At 35.6% G+C, this 20,392-nt stretch overlaps 1 protein-coding gene across 1 annotated transcript; it reads left to right on the top strand.

The window, feature by feature from the left end:
- Nucleotides 1-352: 352 nt before the first annotated feature.
- On the top strand, nt 353-19,613 carry ppp1caa (protein phosphatase 1, catalytic subunit, alpha isozyme a). Its single transcript, XM_028042135.1, has 8 exons — nt 353-517; nt 774-885; nt 10,386-10,517; nt 11,190-11,420; nt 11,498-11,602; nt 11,681-11,904; nt 13,938-14,072; nt 15,777-19,613. Exons 2-8 carry the CDS (start codon nt 831-833, stop codon nt 15,900-15,902), a joined length of 1,008 nt encoding a protein of 335 aa, XP_027897936.1. The 5' UTR covers nt 353-517; nt 774-830; the 3' UTR covers nt 15,903-19,613.
- The last annotated feature ends 779 nt before the right edge of the window (nt 19,614-20,392 follow it).

Here is a 20,392-nt window from a genome sequence, read left to right as displayed (position 1 = left end):
TCCAACTATTATTCATATTTAAAGCAAGTTTTTAAAACACATATTATACACTTTCAGACAACTTAAAATGAAATGAAATTGTTGGGTAAATAAAGTCTAGAGTAGTTAAAAAAATCAATCAGGTGTGTTTTTAATAAATCATGAAATTCTGCAACTATCAGTTTTACCACTAGATGGCGACGTTTAAAGGTTTTCATGAGCTCACCTTTGCAGCCGTTAAAAACTGCTGTGGGTGGAGTTTATTTTTAAGACAGACATAGCAAATAGCCAATCAGATGCAAAGGAATTGGTTTGAGTGACCAATCAGCATCTGAGAAAGCTGGGAAGAGTTGGGTTTGATTCAGCCTCGTATGTCGCGGTAGACGCTCGGCTGAAACGGCCCTCTTTTAAAGTTCCTGGGGGCGAAGAGTGGAGCGACCTGGACAAAGCAGGAGAAAACCGGGCCAAGATTTTACCTTGTTAATAAAGAACTCATCGTTTTCCGTACCGGGAGGGCAGATACCGCTCTAGAGAAAAGGTTCGGGAACATTTTATTATCTTAATGTGTTATTTCAGCGCTTAGCAGCCGCGGTACAGTTGTGCGGATGCTACTAAAAAAAAGTGTAGCTTATGCTACTTGGGTAGCAGCTTTAGCTCGGATTAGCTCATTGATTGTGCTCCTGTTGCTCGGTTTTGTCGGTGTCGTTTGCTTCTGAATGCGACCGACTACATCTGTAAAGCAAATTAATAACACTTGGTCCATCTTCTCTTGTTCTCTGTTTTGAATTTTAAAGAGGTGCGACGCATAAAACCGAGGTCTCACTTCCCGATAACGTCAGAAAATTCAGAAAATGGCGGAGCCGGACAAATTAAACATCGACTCTATTATTCAACGTCTTTTGGAAGGTAAGGGGAATCCAAACCAGTGTGAAGCTTTATTTTCTTTCGATGATGGTAAATTGTTTTTAGACCTTTACCCGGGAGATCGGTGCTGTGTGCGGTGAAGTAGCCTAGATTAGACCGGTTGGCAGACTCGTATTGGCAGGGGTTGGATTTTGCCAGATCAGAGGTTGAAACTGAATCAGCTCTGCGTTTCATAGATTTATTTCTATTAAATAAATTTGTCCAGACAGTTTCCTTTTTATCACAGCCTATTCTCACTCTGTTTTCATTGGAGATGCATTTCGGTGGGCAAATTAAAAGAAATGCGTGACGTTACAGTGACGTATTGTGGATACATCACATTTTTTCCCCCTATTTTTATGAATCTGCTAAACTAGTTTTGTCTTGTAGAAAACGAAATCCTAACTGGAAGCGTAAATAATTGAATTTATTTATTTTGTGTAAATACTATAAACAAGACTAATAAAAATCATTGTATTAACTAACATTATCACTTTTTCCTCACATCCTCTTTAACTTGCTGCTTCTGGTGTAAATAGCTTTTCACATTCACAAAGAGAGCTATTGAAATTTTTAATTTGAATCCTTGTAACCTATGGAAGCCCTAAGTTTAGATAAACAGGAATAAAGAACATTGCTAAAAATGGGAAGTTGAGTGAAAGAAAAAGGTTTAGTTCACAAGCAACAGATTTGTGCTTCTAAAGATGCTTGTCACAATTAATCAATTAATCGCATGATAAATATAAATAATATTCTTTGAAAAGACATCAAAGCCCATTTTATTTATGGATTTTTGGTGTGTGTGACTTTTATTTATTTTATGTATTGTGTATGTTGTATTTTGGATATTTAAAATATCTTCCAGTTCCAGTATTAAGTGTTCTTTACAAAACTAAAGTTTATTGGGTTTTTTTGATAGGGTGAAATTCCAACATACTACTTGAAAACAGTCTTAAGGTAACAATATTATCATTTATTGCAAAATTTACTTGGAAAATCTATCGTCCAGAAAAATTTGTAATCATGACAGGCCTACATATCACTTATATTTGTGTTGTTTTTCTCATATTAAGCCTAAACAAGAGTATTAGAAGTCCACGCTGTTGGTTTAAGTTTTTTGAATAGGAAGAGGAATCATTATTTGACCTGTCAGATTGTGAAAAGCTAGAGCTTTTTGATGCGTCTGTGATGTTTTACTGCTGGAGTTGGTGTTTATATTTGTAGAAACAAAACTTGTGCTGATCAAACTTAAACTTCCCCCGATTCAGGAAGTGGTAAAAACATTCTGCAAAAACGTGTCTCAGATTCAGAAAGCATGATCACTAATTTCCATGTATTGTGAAAACCTGCACCACACGTTAGTTTTATTCTTTTAGGAATAAACAGTTTGTTTTTTCCCCACGCTGTTAATCTTTCAACTCAGGTTTTACATTTAGAGGAAAAGTTTAGAGTCAAACTAGTGCAGTAAAACACCTCCGTAGCGCTTGTGGACCTTAAATTGGCTGCTAATTACTGCAATTTTCAGACTTTTTCCAAAGCTTAATACTTCACCAGACGTATCGGCTTAAGTGATTTATCGTTTCATATGCAAGATGTGAAACAAAAAGCTGCAGTTTGTTTATGCATGAGTGGATACACAACAAGGACACAGCCTAACAACTCACTGTTATCACTGAGAAAACAGCAGAATCACCGTCAGCTCACAGCGACTGTAGGTGTGTTTTCTGGTGTTTGTTTATGCCACATAACTGGGAGCCAGCAGAGCATAAACATGATGTACGTCTGCTCTGAAGGAGCGTTTGAAAGGAAACGGCTGACTAACTCTTCCAGCACTTTGTCCTTTTCAGAATCATCTCCTCATGTTTTTGTTTAGTGTGAAGTTTTGGGTGGAGAGATTTAAGTTTTCTAAAAGAAACTTGGAAACCCATTATTATGTTGCATTGTTCAGGGAAACTAGTTCAATGAAATTGTTCCTGCAAAGTAATTCAGATTTTTATTTTTATTTCTGTGGCCACACGATAAAAAGTTTTGCTGGATGATAAATTGTCCCATAAATTATTATAATAAATGCTAATAATGTTATCTTGAGTTTTAAATCACATGATAAAATAAAACAAGCTCAATTATTTCTATCTGCATGATTTATAATTTTTCCCTTTTCTCTCTTTCTACAAAAACTAGATGATAAAGCTCTTAAATCTGGGGATTTGGTCTCAGCTAGCCTTTTTTAAAGAGTCATTTTGTTGATTTATTTTTGGATATTTAAAATGTCTTCCAGTTCCAGTGTTAAATGTTTGTTAGAATTTAAAGTTTTTGGATCTTTGAGAATAAGTTCTGGCATTATTATACCATTAAATTACTTATTATTTTATCATTTACTGTAATAACTTCGGAGACAATTTTTTTTGTCCAGTAAAATTTGTTATGGTAACAGACCTAATTGAGACCATTTTTGAGTAATATATTGATTATAGCATTATGCTGCGAGTTCATCGTCTCAAAATAAATTAAGTTTTATTTTGTAAAGAAGGTCTAACACTGCAACTGGAAGACAGCTTGAATATAAAAAAGATAAATGAGGCAGAAATAAAAAACCACACACAACCAAAACCATAAATAAAATGGGTTATAAAACTAAAAATATATTAGTCATCAGGATTGCAATTATTGAGCTCATTTTTATTGGTTGTGCGGTTAATTGATTAATTTCTTATTGCAACAAGATTATATAAAGCTAATAAATCTCAAATTCAGTTTTATTTAAAAAATGAAAACTACATTTCATAATAAGGACTGTTAGCGGTCGCTCAGGTTGATCTAATAGCTGGTTGGTCTTGTTGGCTTGTTGAGAATCTCAGCCAGACTGTCGGGTCGTAACTTCTCAGTGGAGATGTTACTGTTGTGGCTTATGGGTCTGAAATAGGGATGCACCAATTTATCGCACCAATTCCCTTAGTTTTGGGTTCTGTGCTCTTCTGTTCTCCCTTTAGAGATGCTTGACTTTCAGACCAGGGCAGGTCTGAACGTCTGCAGTTAGCAATAGTTGCCCCTTTGTTGCCAACTCTGTAGCTTTCTTGCTACATTTAGCAACATTTCAGATAAAACAAATTGGTATTGGCCAAAATTAGAATCAGCAGGTCAGACTCTTTAAAGATCAGGGATCGGCCCGAAAACTGCAATCAGAGCATCCCTATTATATCTCTACACATGGGGCTACCACTGTTTGTTTCTCCTTCCACTCAATTTTCTATAAAAAGGCTTTGTTGCGGCCAGCTCCTTTTAGCAGTAACGTTTTGTGGTCTACCTTTTTCTCTGGAACGTCGTCATTAGTTTTCTTCCTTACAGCTTTATTGACTAAACTGGGGGAGGAAAAGATGGATTTCTGCAATAAAACTGAATATGTGCTCTTTAATTATCTAAAGAACTTAATTTAGAGTTTTTGTGAGCTGAAAAATTAAAAATCTGTTAATTATTCTTTAAATGTTTTTACAAAAGTTAACAGTTTTCTTCCCCATTAGTGTGTGTCCTCCACCTGTGTGTGTGTCCCTTTAATTGGGTTAGAACCCGAGCTCATTGGCTGGTTCTGTTTGCGCCGTTCTTCCAGAACAAACAGCAGCAGGTCTGATTCCTCCCCAGTGAGCACGGCCTCTCCAAAGGCCAAAGTCTCCAAAAGTATTTACTTTAAGTTAAACAAAGTTTGGGACGCTGATATGGTATTATTATTTTTTAACAAACGATACCTTAGGGCACAAGTGTCAAACTCCAGTCCTCAAGGTCCTGCAGTTTTTAGATGTGCCACAGGTACAAAACACTGGAATGAAATAGTTTAATTCTTCTTCTTCTTCTTGTGTAGATCAGTTCTCCAGAGCCTTAATGACCTAATTATTCTATTCAGGTGTGGCGCAACAGAGGCACATCTAAAAGTTGCAGGACAGCGGGCCTCGAGGGCTGGAGTTTGACATCCTGCCTTAGAGAAAAGAACTGCTGAAAAGCCATGAAGGAAAAACATAATTCATTAATTTAATCCATTGATGGCTGATTTCTGTTTCCCTTTTGTTCGACGTTTGAAGCTGCAGCTGCCTGCAGGTTTTAATATGCAAACTTTATACGACAGCTAAAATAAATTTTCCTACATCCTATTTTAATCATATTTATTGGTGTAAATAATTTGAATGTCTGAGTCCAATTTGAGTAAAAAACACCAGAAATCCAATGTTTCATTTTGCACTCAGACAGAAGACTAAATTTTTATGTATTTCTAGGTAAGTCCAGTAATATTTCACACTGAATACGTATGACTGTGTGTTTGTAAATGTTTAAGAAGAGCTCAGTTTTATTTAGTTTTTTTATCATGCAATTTATATATTTCTACAAAAACGTTTTTGTTGTAAAATGCAAAAAATGAGCTTTTATTTTTTTAAAAAACGATCTAAATAATTTTTTGAAGAAACAGTCAAATATTCACAGATTTATGATAACAAATAACTAGCGGCAGCCATAGAAATAATTTAAGTTGGGTAAAGAAAATATTCACACTTGGTGCCTTTTTTATTATTACAATTTTTTTAAGCTAAATCTGGAAACATCAGCAGAGAGAAATACTTGAGTTTAAAAATAATTTAAGTCAACTGATTTTATACTAAGGAGAGATGCTGCAAGTTTATTTATTCTTCTAACTCATAAAAAAATTTGTTTAGAAGCATAAATTAAAGTTAGTTTTATGTTTATAGACGATTAGAGGACAGTAGAATATGAAACTGTTTTATTCCGACTGTAGATTCAGGCTTTCAGGTTCTTTATCTCCTTTTAGTTCATTGAAAATGTTCATTTAATCACTTCCAGAATTTATGGTTACGGTTTCCACTCATCATTAATAAAATCTTAAATCAAGGCCTTAAAATGTCTTGAATTCATAATTTTAAAAAATGTGAATGAGCCTTAAATCTTTTAATTGTAGGTCTTAAATGTCTTGTTTTCTGGACTATTTAATAGTGGATATTCTGTTTTTTATTCTTACAGGACGTTTCCCACAGAAAAGTTTGAGTTGCACAGACACACCAAGGTGGTTGAGGCTACCGCTAACTAGATGCTAATATAACCTAGCTAGCTTTTTGCCATCTTAAGTGCAAATTTATCATTGTTTGGCTTCATTTAATACATTTTTATCATGATATAGGCCTTATATTTTGTTCATAATGGTCTTCAAAAGGTCTTGAACTTGAGCTGGTGAAACCTTGTTTTTAGAGAACAATTTTCACATTAATATCATCTTAAAAACTAACTTTTTAAATGTTTTTGTACTCTTCAACACATTATTTTATCAGTTACTTATTGTTAAACCACGAGCTGCTTAGGCTAGTTGCAATAAATTAATTAATTGCATGATAAATTAAAACAAGCTCAATAATTTACATTTTTATGATTTATTGTTTTTCTCTTTCTACCAGAAACTGGATGATGAAAGTCTTCAGTTTGGTAAAAGTTAATCCTTTTTTTAAAGGACAGTTTTGTTTACAGAGACTTCATGATTCATTTTATTTGTTGTTTCTTTTGTTTTATGTATTTATTTTTCTATATTTAAAATGTTGTCCAGTTCCAGAGTTAAATGTGTGTTAGTTGTTTAAAGTTCATTCATCTTTGGGAGTGTGTTCTTGCATTATTATACCTTTATTACCACTGTATTACTCAGAAATGGTCTCAAAACAACAACAACATTGTTTATCTTAACTTTGAGAACAATTTATCACCCAGTAACATTTGTTATCCTGACAGGTCTGATTATAGCTTCAGCTTTTCACACTAATATCATCTAAAAGCTCATATTTTGATATTTTTATGCTCTTCAACATGTTATTCTATCAGTTTATTTGTTGTTTTGGGGTCAGATGGTAACGTTCTGCGTTCTCCCAGACTGTAATGAAATGCAGTTCTGCATTATCTGTTTACCTTCTAATGAAGGCTCTGGTCGGGATCGTTCGGTTCTGAAATCGCCTGCTGGGAGTTTGACTTTGACTGCAGGACATGCTGGAGTGTTTGTCCATGGATTGTTGTACTTGGACCGTGATAAGATTGTCTGCCAAGCACAGGAGAAAACAAACAGGGCTGATAGTGGCAGTATTTATATCCTGTTATGTAACACTTGGTTCTTTTTTTTTTTTACCCCCGTTGGTGCTTCTGCTTTTATTGTTGGGTCAAACTCCTCGGCAGTATCGATCCAAACTTCCAGATAATAAAGGAACGACACGCCTGCTGCAGCTGCTGCTGAATTGCAGCATTGATAGATGTTTTATTTCCATCAGCTTCCTGTTTGCTGGACCAAACCAATTAAACGTGTTTGGATAATTAGCAGAAACAGTCGGATTAGCTGCTCAGATCTGAAGTGAAGCAAACTGATTGAGCGCCGCGGCTATTGTGGCCCGGTTACCGACCGCGGTTTTCCTGTTGCACTGCAGCAGCGTTTTGTTTTCAGAGTGTGTTAAAACTTTTTGTGAACCCCTCGCTGTCGCCCACTGACTCTGAGGCTAACTTTGGAGTAAGCTCTGTCAGGGATTAGCCTGCGGTAATCCCGCTTTAAAGCAACAAGCAGCAGGCTGGTATTTATATCCACTTTTCCCTGCCTTTTCCGTCACTTTGCCGTCCTTCTGCCTCCACTTGGTGATTCCTGCTCTGTTATAAATACAGCTTCACGTTTAAAACTTAGCTTTAATATTTACCATATTTTTAGTGATGCATTTACTAATTTTAACCTGATTTATTTCCCTTTTTTGGCTTATCTATTGATACAAGTGTTGACTTTCTGTTTAGATGTTTCTACAAGATGTAGAAAATATGAAATCGTCTTACATGTTGCTACTGAGAATAGATATTTCTAATTGTAATAAAACTACAACCACTAGGCCTGTTGCATGAAGTCAGTTGAGTTTGTTTTTCCATTTGCATAGTTTATTGTTTCCATTTCTACTTAAGCTGGATGATAAAAGTCTTCATTCTGGTCTCAATTAGCCGTTTTGTTGAAGGACAATTTTGTTTAGCGACTTAATAATTAATTTTATTCGTTGTATTTTTTATTTATTTTGGATATTTGAAATGTCTTCCAGCTCCAGCGTTAAATGTTGATTGAAATGTAAAGTTTATTGATCTTTGAGACAGTTTTCTTGCATTATTATGCCTTTATTACCATTGTACTATTTGAAAAATAGTCTTAAAACAGCAATATTATTATTTATCACAATAACTTAAGGGTAAATTTATTGTGACTGGCCTAAACAACATTGCATTTCTGAGGTGTATGTAGTATCTACATTAGGTTAAATATATCCTGTGGGCCATAAATTGTCTGTTTTTTGTAAACTTTTATCTTATGTTTTTTAATTGACGATGAAACAGAATATCAGATGCTTCATTGCAGAAATAAACAGGAAGCAAACAGATTTCCAGCAAACGGCTCCAAGTCTGTAACTGTATTTTAGACTTTATTGCAGCTTAATTCAGAATATTTTAAAAAACATTTTACCTTTGCAACTCACAAAGGTAAGAAACTTTAAGCCTAAAACATTTGACAATGATTGAACCGATGAACCAGTATTATTATTAAAATAATGGTCAACTAATTAAATGATTAACTGAAGTAAACAGACTCAAAAAAGGTGATTTAATGAGTTTATCACGCTCAGAGCTCTAATCAAACCAAAATTTTACAAATAATCTAAACATTTAAGTAAAAAAAAGCATATTCTAAAGAACTGCTGTTGTTTGTCTAAAACCTTTAATGTGTTTGTAAGATTGCAGCTTATGTATGTCAATGAAAAATCTGCAGAATCAGAATAATCAAGAGTAATTGGGTACAAAAATCCGACTCTCAATAAAGATCTGTTGTAAAATGTGTTGCCTTGGTAACCGCCCCTGCAGTAAAAACAATAAAAGCATCTTATTGTCAACCTGAGTGGCATTAAATATTTAAATATTGTATTTAAATATTTAGTCTTTCTGCTTACAAGATCATCTACCTGCTGTTGGCTGTTTGACTTATTATTGGAATCCATTTTTTCCCAAATGTATTTAAAACTTAAAAAGCGTTTGTTACATTTTAGGTTTTGGTTTCAGTTTTACTGTCAAAATGTTTGATTTTTAAAGATAAAACTTGAGTTTAGATGGATAAAATGATGCAGAAAAATGGGCACATGCTACTAACTCCTCTCTTATAATATCTAAAAGACATTTTAATAATAGTGAGCTCTTTTTTAATATTATTTTTACATCCCTAGAAAACATTTGAAGATGTTGTTTTATTCTCATCATTTATTAAATTTCTCCCAGGAGAAAGAAAAAGCTTTTATCGTGTTTTAATCAGGAAAAATAAATTTTGCTGGACGATGATAAATTATCCCTGACATTATTGCGATAAATAATCAGATTGTTGTTTTGGGACCATTTTCAATTAATATAATTGTAATAAAGACAATAACAGATTCTCAAAGTTCATTAAACTTTTACATTAAGATGAACATTTAACACTGGAACTGGAAAACATTTTAAACATTCACGAAACAGAAACAACAAAAGTAAATTAGGAAGTCTCTGTAAACAAAATTGTTTTAAAAAATTGGCTAGTCTAGACCAAATAACTAGAGAGAAAAGAGAAAAAAATGATCAATCATAGAAATGGAAATCATTAAGTTTGGACTTTTTAAAAAATCTGTTTGGGTTTGTTGGGCTCTCCTTTAGTTCACGGCTGCATATTGATTGCACCGTTATTGATTCAGTCATTGATACGAACTGACCCGACTCCAAACCGCTGCAGCTTCAGGGCGCAAACATTTTGCACTTTCACACGCCTGGTTTTCATGTGATGCAGCTGAAAACGTGTTTAGATCAGAAGTGGTTAAAATCCTGGGAAATGACAGTTTCTGTGCCCATCATGGCGGTGTGCTTTCCCTCTTCGGTGTGTGTGGTACGTGTGAAAACGCATGATAAGCAGACACTCGATAAACCTGCTGAATTCCTGAGATAACGCGAGCGAACGAGGCGAGGACGGAATGTGCGCTTACTGTGAGATACACGGGATTTAAGTTTATTACAACCAAACTAACTCTGCTTCATGCAATCACACAGAAAAGCTTCTAATAATGCCGGAAACGTCAGACTAAAGAGGAAGTGGTTTCACATGTTCGGCTTTAACAGAGCGACCTCGTTTAAGAGACATTTTCCATATATCAGGGTTTTCTCTTTGCCAAAGTCTTCTCGTTTCCAGAATACGTGTAAAGAGGAAAGAAGAAGCGAGTACCTGTGGAAACGGCTGCAAGTCTGAACTGCTAACAGAATTTGACAGCATTTGGCTGGTGGGAGGTGTTAGCTGTCCAGTCTGGTGGTCTGCTGCACAAACCAAGCATCACATTTTAATGCTGAATGTCAATCTTTGTTTGGCCTCCTTTAAGGCTCACCGTACACGCTTGTCCTGATGTTTCCTCCATAAATGATCTTATTGATTTTTTTTCTTGTCGCAGTGAAGGGCTCCCGGCCGGGGAAGAACGTCCAGCTGACGGAGAACGAGATCCGTGGCCTTTGCCTCAAATCCAGGGAAATCTTCCTGAGTCAGCCAATCCTGCTCGAATTAGAGGCTCCTTTAAAAATATGTGGTGAGTTTTAGTTTCATCAGTCTTATCGGATGGTTTACAGCAGCAAAAAAAACCCTCATTTTTAATCACCAAAATATTCTTTTTTATACTTGACAATAAACAAACCGTGAACTATTTTAATTAAACAAATAAAGTATTTTATCTAAGAAATTCAACTGGTTTTTCCTTGTTAAATGAAAGGTATCCAGTTGTAGTTTTATTTTCTGCTCGATTTGAAGAAAAATTACAAAATATTTTGTTTATTTTCAGTGACTAAAAACAGGATCCAGGTCAGTCTTTATTGAAAACACTTGCTGTACTTAGCCAAGTTTTAATGCAATAATTAAATAGGGAAATTCTTGAAAATGCTTGAATTTCATTCTAAGATTTTCAAGGTTTGGAAAGTGTTGTGATTTCTGCAAAAAATCCTTGAAAATTTTTGATTTTCCAGCTGCACAGTTTGGTAATAAAAGCTTAAATTAACAGTTGAAACCAGATATTTTTTTCCCTCCTGTTTTGTCCTAATTTATTCCTGAATTTTTGAACACTCTTGGGTTACAGCGTTGCAAAATCAAATTAAATGGAAAACAACTCGTAATAAACCAGAAAATGTGTTAAAATAAGGTTGATTTAGCTGTAAATGCTGCATGTAGAGGCAGTTTGACGACTGTGTGCCTCTGCTGCCCCCTGCAGGCGATGTCCATGGTCAGTACTACGACCTGCTCCGACTCTTTGAATACGGAGGCTTCCCTCCAGAGAGCAACTACCTGTTTCTGGGCGACTACGTGGACAGAGGGAAGCAGTCGCTGGAGACCATCTGTCTGCTTCTAGCCTATAAGATCAAATACCCCGAGAACTTTTTCCTGCTGCGCGGAAACCACGAGTGCGCCTCCATTAACCGAATCTACGGCTTTTATGATGAGTGTGAGTACCACTTAGTGACTTCAGTGGCGTTGAGATGTGAAGGAGCTGCTGCATGTTTATGCTTTCTTTGCTTCCAGGTAAGCGACGGTATAACATCAAGCTGTGGAAAACCTTCACAGACTGCTTCAACTGTTTACCTGTGGCTGCTATTGTAGATGAGAAAATATTCTGCTGTCATGGAGGTAGGCCTGGTTCTCCTGTTACTCTTTTAAAAAAGAAAAGATGAAAAAGAGTGAAACTGTTTTTTATTTTTCCTCCAGGTTTGTCTCCGGACCTGCAGTCGATGGAGCAGATCCGCAGAGTCATGCGGCCCACAGACGTTCCGGACCAAGGCTTGCTGTGCGACCTGCTGTGGGCCGACCCGGACAAAGACGTGCTGGGCTGGGGCGAGAACGACCGCGGCGTCTCCTTCACATTTGGGGCGGATGTGGTGGCCAAATTTTTGCACAAACATGACATGGACCTAATATGCAGGGCACATCAGGTAGATTTTAAATGTTTTATCATAATGTGCTGTTCTGTTTAGACACAGGATAGAAAAAATGCACCAGGATGTATGGAATATATTTAATTTATCTCATGTCCCAATTTAAATTTGGGTCCATTTTGCGTTTTTGTAAAGCTGATTGCAGTTTTTGTTGTTGTTTTTTTTCTTCTGTGACCTTCATGGTCATCTTTAAATATTTTCTATCAGAAGCAGAGAAAACATCATGAAGGCTGGAGATTTAAAATATTTTTAAACAGACAAAATTATTAAAGAATTCACATTTTAGGACTTAAAGTGTTCAGCTTCCTACATTTGTGATTAGTGCGTCTATTTTTTACATGCCAGGTACATCAAGTAGATCTTTAAATGTTTTCTCTTTTTTAGTGATTTGCTCTTTGGTTTTTGTAAATAGACCCAATAGGTAACATGTATCAGAGCTCCTGTAAAACTCCATAAACTCTGAAATTTGGGCATTTCCATGTATAAAAATGAAATTATATTATTTAATATTTTCTATCCAATATTCAAACATTTGATTGATCTCCTGTTTTTGTAAAGCTGTTCCTTTAAAAACTATAAAAAGATACAAGTGCAGCGTTCAAAATGTCTTCCTTATGGCCTTCAGGGCATAAGCAGTCTTTAAATATTTTATACCAGTAGCAACACAAAAACTGAATTTTTTAAACAAAATTATTAAGAGAGTTCACATTTTAGGCTTTAAAGAGAACCTGTTATGCAAAATTAAAATTGTGCATGTTTTTGTACTTCCATTTAAGATTCCAAAAACAGAAAAGCAGTTGAGCAAAAATTTAAAAAAACAACGCCCATCCAGTTTTTGGCAATAAGTTCATGTTTTTTGGTGTCTGGAAAACGAGCCGTTTCAAAAACCTCTCTATCGTTAAGTCACACTGCGCCGTTACCTAGCAACCCAAGCTGAGCTCCAGCACGGTTGGTCAGCTGGTGTTACTGCTGCACAATCTCTGCTGGAAAAGACAAGTGTTTTGTTGTTGACTTACCATCCAGACACCACTTGTTGGATTATTGCCAGATGTGCAGGAGTCTCCACTTCTGCTTTTCAAAGATGTACAGTTGTATAATTGTCCATGTGTTGGCAGCCATTTTAAACATGCGAGTGTAAACATTGAGATGGGGGGCGTGGCCAGCAGCAGCTTATTTGGTCTTAAAGTAACAAAAAGCCCTAATATCTTTTCAAACCTGTTCAACGAAACATCGTAGGTCACCTTTAAGGTGCTTAGCTTCCAATGTTTGTGATTAGTTTGTGTATTTCATAGAGAATGTTGATTCTTACCTTTTACCTCTTACTTTTCCAAACGTGGGAGAAACGTCTTGTTATAAGTAAAATAATCTGACTGTGGAACTAGACATTTATCCATCAATATTAAGAAATTATTTACTTGAAACAAGCTCCTATTTCTTGCTGAAAAGTTACTTGTAAGTTAATTTTATCTTATTTAAATTTGCATTAGAAACAAGACCAAAAATACTTTGTAAAATTTTATGTGCATCAGAGCAGAGTTAATGTTCAAATTGTCCATAATTGGTTTCAGGCAAAAATGAGCTGGATATTTGTTCCTGCAACTTCCTTACAGTCTCTGGTTTTTATATGTTACACTCCCAAACCCAAATGATGTAGAAATATCTAAAAGAACTCTCTAAAATCCAGAAATATTAAGTTTTATAGAAAGGAGCACTGATTAGGAACTTTATGTTCCCAAGGCTTTCCTCCTCGGAGTGATGGATGGTGAAAGCGTGTGTGTAATATTTGAATTTGATGGCGTAAGCGAGGCATAATTAAGTTGTGGTTGTAAACGTGGCGACACAGAAACCTCTTGTGTTCCTGCATGCTTCTACTCATTGAAGAGCTGACAGGATTAAAAGGTTCTTAATCTTAATCTAGATCTAGTTTATGATCAGCAGTAATTTTCTAAAACTTCCCGTTTTCCTGATGCAACTTCTGATTCCTCCTTTTCTGTTCGCCTCGGTTTAACTCTGGTTTTCTCTCGCCTAAGGTGGTTGAAGACGGTTATGAGTTTTTCGCAAAGAGGCAACTCGTCACTCTTTTCTCAGCTCCCAACTACTGTGGAGAGTTTGACAACGCTGGTGCCATGATGAGTGTGGATGAGACGCTCATGTGCTCCTTCCAGGTAAAGCAGAAAGTCTAATGTGCGATCTTTTTTTTAGTATTTGCTCCCAAGCAGACGGATTTACTTTAGCTTCAAGTGTTCTGCATCACTTATTCCGCTTGTTCTCTGTTCTCTTCTTTTATCATTTTTGAGTTGATCTATTCAGACCTTTAGAAACCCAAATGTTGATCAATACAACACTGAATATGTAGTGTTTTCACATCTGTTAATCTGGTAGAATCGTTTTGATTGAGGACCAGAGTTGTGACATTTCCTACATTTTCAGCTGCTGCAGTTCTCTTTCACAATGTTCTGTGTCAAACCAAACCAAACCCTTTGAGAAATCTGTTCCCCTCCTCACCTGTAGGGGCGCTATGCTAAGAACCTTTTAAAGAAATCACCCAAAGCCTCTGAAGAAGACACTGAGTTCAACTTCCATCCATCCATCCATCCATTTTCCGTTCACCCTTGTCCCTAATGGGGTCGGGAGGGTTGCTGGTGCCCATCTCCAGCTACGTTCCGGGCGAGAGGCGGGGTACACCCCGGACAGGTCGCCAGTCTGTCGCAGGGCAACACAGAGACATACAGGACAAACAACCATTCACACACACACTCACACCTAGGGAGAATTTAGAGAAACCAATTGACCTGACAGTCATGTTTTTGGACTGTGGGAGGAAGCCGGAGTACCCGGAGAGAACCCACGCATGCACAGGGAGAACATGCAAACTCCATGCAGAAAGACCCCGGCCGGGAATCGAACCCAGGACCTTCTTGCTGCAAGGCAACAGTGCTACCAACTGCGCCACTGTGCAGCCCTGAGTTCAACTTCCTTCTTTATGAAATGTAAACAAAAATGGAGTAACATCAGATTTTAGTTGTAGAATTTCTCTACACTTCCTGCAGTCTCTGGTTCAGAGTTCACTTGAACTGAACCGAGACCGAGGTTGGCAGGTGGACCAGAGTTTGCTTTTTTAATCCGCATCAGAGTTTAATTACGCAGGAAGTGGACTACAGCGTAGGGCATTCTGGATAAATAAAACCAAAATAAATGTGATTCTAACGTGAGCAGGAGAAATGTCTTTTGGTATTTTACCAAAAACAGAATAGCTAAAATCTAACACTACTCCATTTTTGTTTACATTTCATGCTGAAGGAAGTTGCGCTCAGCATCTTCTTCAGAGGTTTTTGTGTCGTTTCCTTCTGTGGTTCTTGGTGCAGCGCCCCCTCAGGCGAAGGAGGGAACAGATTGCTCAAAGGATTTGGTTTGTTTGACATTGCAGTGCAAAACGTAGCAGCTGGAAATGTAATATTCTCATTTTAAATGTCATGTTTTTATTAGCTGTAAGTGGAAAATCATCATACGTAGTAAAAAATAAAACATCCATCTTTGTGTAATTAATTTGTGTTTTCAATAATTTTCTAATTTATTAAATGGCTTTCCTCTCCATTTCGTGTAAACATTTGCATATTTTATGTGTTTTATGTCGAAAAGGCGAATGTTGCATCAGCTAAAGCTCACTAATAAAAGAAGTTTGAAGCTGATGCATCAAATTTTTTTGTAGGAGTTCCTTATAATCTCACAAATTTAATATAAATAACTTAACACTTAGGGGAGTGTTGAAGTTTTGTAAACGAACTCTGGATCTGGAAAATGATTAAGAAAACATTTAAAAGTTATTCACTGCTGGTTTAATTAAAGATTTTATTTTTTCTGTTTTGTAGATTTTGAAGCCAGCAGATAAGAAATTGTATCCTTACGGCGGCGGCGGAGGAGGAGGAGGTGTGGGACTGGGAAGACCCGTCACTCCTCCACGGAACGCAGCCAAGGCCGGCAAGGCCAAGAAATAACACGCGCTGACTTCCTCTTCCTACGATTCACCACCCTTCGTCGTTCCAACACCTTTTTTTATCATTTCTTCCTTCCTCTCTACCTCCCAAACTTGTCCCCTTCGTCGGCACTGAACAGCAACAAAGACAACCAGGGTTCAGTCGGGTTTTTCTCTCTGAATGAAACACTTTTTGAACGTTTATTTTGCTTTTTGTGTTGTATTTGTGTGGATATGTGAGCGAATGATCCAGAGAAAGTTGCTGTATTCACCATGTACTTTTCCCACCTTTCATGTTCCTGTTTTCCTGTTTTTTATGTAAAGAAGAGTTGTTTTTTGCCTGTTTACCATGTAAATCATACTTGGCTGCAGGGCAGAGCGGATGGGGGCCATGAAGAAGAGAGCTTTGGCTGTTTATGTTGAGGTCTGGCACTGTTTAATGCTAAACGTGAGCTTTTGTACATTAGCTGTAAGGGAAAGGGGTGGAGATCACAGGTGGGTATAAGGTGAATTCACTAGATTTATTTTTTCTTCTTCCATTTTCAGAACCAATCATGTGAGATCACGACCATGGATGTGATATAGAGGCTTGTTTTTGTAGATAACTGACACCAGAATGGTTTTTATTTTATTTTTATTCTTTTCTCTCTCCTTGTTTTTAGTTCACTCGAAGCTAAAGATGAATAAAAGTAACCTTTAATTTGAAGTACATCATCATGCTCATCACTTTTTGTCAGTGGCTGCTTTTCATTTGTCGTGACTTTTAAACTAAAAAATATCTTAAGAGGTAAAATAACTGATAATTATGATTATATTTTGCTCTGGATTCTGAACAGGTTTTGACTAGAGCTGGGCGATGTGGCTTAAATATAATTTTAAAATTAATTTTAGATTTTAATCAATTTCTTTTCTCACTTCCCTTTCTAAAAGATTAATTATAAATGACAGAATATTTTCAAAAAGTGGCTTTTATTTCAATCATACCTTCTGTGATCTGTCAGAGAATCAGGGTCAAGCTACGAGAATGTTTAATTACAAGGATATAATAGGATATGCATAATATTAGCAGAAAAAGATGGAATTTGACCAGAAAAAAACATCTTAAATTTATCAGGAAAAAAAAACTTGTTTAAAAAAAGATTACCAGGATTTTTAGTTGGTTTTCTTCAAAATAGTAGTTTGCATGAACATTTCAAAACTACTGATTGCAGCCTGGCTCCAGTGCTCCATTTGTAAAGTTGACCTGAATTAAAAATAAACTGCTTTAACATACACTTAACAAGATGGCTGCTAAAGGAGTGAATTGGTGAAAAAGAAATGCAGATTTTCCACAAATTAAACCTTTAAAACAAAATAAAACCCATTTATCGCCCAGCCCTAGTTGATCTATAATTTTCATAGTTTTTGTTTTAAGTTTTGGTTTGGTTTTTTTTTTTTAATTTATGTTGTCATCAGATCCAAAGCTAATCAGAACATCTCGCACAAACAAGCACAACTCCACATTAAACTGGGAACGTGAGGCGTTCATGAGTCCTTTAAACTTTTCAGCGTGAGTGAAATATTATATATTTAAAATAAATGTATAGGCTTATAGCTTAAAGTTAGCCTGGTTAAAAATCGGCCTCTTCTTCTACCCTTTGCTTCGTATTGAGGGTCTTTAAATTGCTTCGTATTGAGGGTCTTTTTAGTTGCTAATGTTCGCCCGTAAGGTATGTAAAGCGCGAGTTCGACGCAATGAAGCTTACCGGAAATGACGTGCGCTGTAAACTATCCATTATGAAAAGAGAAGTGTCCAGCCAAACAAAATGGCTTTTAATGCTAAATATTTGGAAGTGTGGCTAACACGGACTGAACGGCTTTTTTCTCTTCCTTCCGCTGCTGCCGCTGCTAGAACTACAGTCAGACTACAGTTATAAAACGGCGCAGAAAATGACGTCATAGTTCAACTTTGACCGGAGCGGGCTTGCTAGGCTAGCTTAAAGTTACAAGCAAATCGAGCGCTTCTTCATTTTTTAGCTTTTAAAAACGCGTCTGTGCTTGTTTTAGAATAATAATGATCATTTTTTTAAAAACATAGAAAATGACTGAATGCTTCTGACTGCGTTCCCAGTTTCGTGTGTCCTAACTGTGGGAAAAGAGCCATAAAAAGAATAAAATTTAATGTCAAATTATTCCAATCAACTGTGAGCCCTGGATATTATGCGGTAGCGTTTCTAAACTTACACAGTAAAAAATTAACAGCTGTAATTTGGTTTAGTTAGCCTGACACAAAGGAAAAAATGTGGGTGTTAATTTTTTTTAAAGTTATATTTTCACCATGTCATTTATACATTTATAGATTTACTTATTTCATCAGCTAATATATAACTTCTAAATTAAGTATTTAGTTGGCAATGTAAATATTTAGCTCGGAAAATAAATATTTAGTTTGAAAATTAAATATTTTGCTTGAAACATTTTTTTAAACTAAATATTTAGTTACCAAACTAAGTATATTTCATTTGGACTAGATATTTAGTTTGAAAGCAAAATATTTAGCTTAAACTTAAACATTTAGTTGGGAACTAAATATTTAGCTTCCTATATTGTTTAATTTACAATCTAAATAGTTGTTTTAAACTAAATATTCATAATTATTCCTTATAAATCCAGAATAAGATTGTGAAAATATGACTTGAACATCTGCATTTTTTTCTCTGACAGGCTAAATACACAAAATTATTGCTGTTAATTTTTTCACTGTGTAACTTTACAAACGGCACTCTGTACGATATTCCTAATATTTAGTTGTTTGTTTTTACGCTTTGCGTTTATTTGACTATACAGGGTGTTTCTGGTTAAAAAATAAATAAAAACTGAAAAAGCAGGATGCTGTAACTGTTAAATATTCCTCTGTGGAGCTTCAGGGTAATCTCACAGCCCACTTCCACCAGCCTCACCGCTTTCTGTCCTCCCGCTGTTCAAATATAAACCTGCAGCTCTCTGTAACAGCAGGGCAATAAGGACAGAGGATGGACAAAATGGACTTTAAATATTTCCTTTTGTGCATTTTTTCAGTTAATCTTAACATTCTGCATGGTTTTGATATATCACAATCTCTTGTTTTGTGCCTGAGAGGTCACCAGACTTCAGTTTGTGCACATGTTCAATTCACATCCAGGATCAACTCAGGAAGTGAAATTTAGATAACAAACAGGGAATCCAAACCTGAAGAGGAACTGCAGGGAAAATGGGTCCAATTTGGTTAATTTTGAAACAATCTGGCCACAGTATTGGTAAAATTCAGTGATTTGTTGTGCAGAAAGCTGTTTATTCTGATCTGTAAAGTTTCTTTTGTGTAAATGAAAGTTAGATTTTAAAAAAACAAACGTTTTTATGAGACCTGCAGAACTTTACGTCCATTTTCATCGTTGTTTTCATGGCTGTACAAACCGCAGCTTCGAACATCTTTCACCTTTTTCTTTCTGTTTTTGCTTCTCACCACCAGTAATCTCAAATATCTTCTTTTCTGTAACATGTAAGCTTAGGTAACTGAAGCTTATCGGTGTAGGATCTTTTTAATCAATCAGGGATGTTTTTGCACCATGCACTGTTGCTGGGTAGTTTTAGATCCATTACATTAAAGTTATTATAACTAAGATTAGATAAGAAAATTACTATTAATGGTATTTTTATTTGTATATCATTTTGTTTTCATCTCTGTTTCAAGGTAGAAATAAATATAGAGTTTGTATATTTTGTGTTTGGGGTTTTCTTTGCATCTTATATTTGGAATAAGTATCCAAAAGTATTGACATTATGGTATAATAACAAGCTGTTTCCCTCAAACTCAAGTCAAATTGAATGGAAAATTTATATTTTTAAGTCTTGCCACTGGTTTTCTGTTGCATTTATGTCTTCAGTCAGAGGCTTCTTCAAACTTGCTGTAGTACAGACTGTTAAAGGAGATACTTGCTGCCAACGGCCTTCACTATCTAGCATAACTCTGTGAAGAATTTGAATTAATATGAGTTACAGCAACATTTAATTTCCCTTTGGGTGAATAAAGTTTTTCTGATGTAATATTTGGAAATGAAGCCATCAGAAAGGTTAAAGTTACATATAAATTCTGGTATTTTAAAGAATAAAATGGGAAGAAAGAATACAAATAAACAACATAATTACAAAATAATAACTTAAGAAGAATATAAAACTTGTCAAACACAATGTACTTACAGAGTTGGGTAGTAACTAGTTACTTTTACTCAATTACATTTACTTGAGTAACTGTTTTGAAAAAAAAACCTTTAAGAGTATTTTTACTACGCTGTACTTGATACTCTTTACTTGAGTAATTATATTATGAAGTATTTCTTTTCTTACTTGAGTAAAATTTCTGGATTTTCTACCTACTGAGTGAAAAACAAATATTTTAACCAAATATCCACCAGACACAGACACACACCTTCAGCTTTTCTTAAAGTTTCATGAGTTTTTTTATTGAAAGAAATTTATTTGGAAAATTTTCTTTTC

This window comes from Xiphophorus couchianus, chromosome 16 (genome assembly GCF_001444195.1).
Source record: "Xiphophorus couchianus chromosome 16, X_couchianus-1.0, whole genome shotgun sequence".
Taxonomy (NCBI): domain Eukaryota; kingdom Metazoa; phylum Chordata; class Actinopteri; order Cyprinodontiformes; family Poeciliidae; genus Xiphophorus; species Xiphophorus couchianus.
The sequence above is the reverse complement of the archived record's forward strand: the minus strand, read 5'-3'. Positions and strand labels throughout refer to the sequence as shown.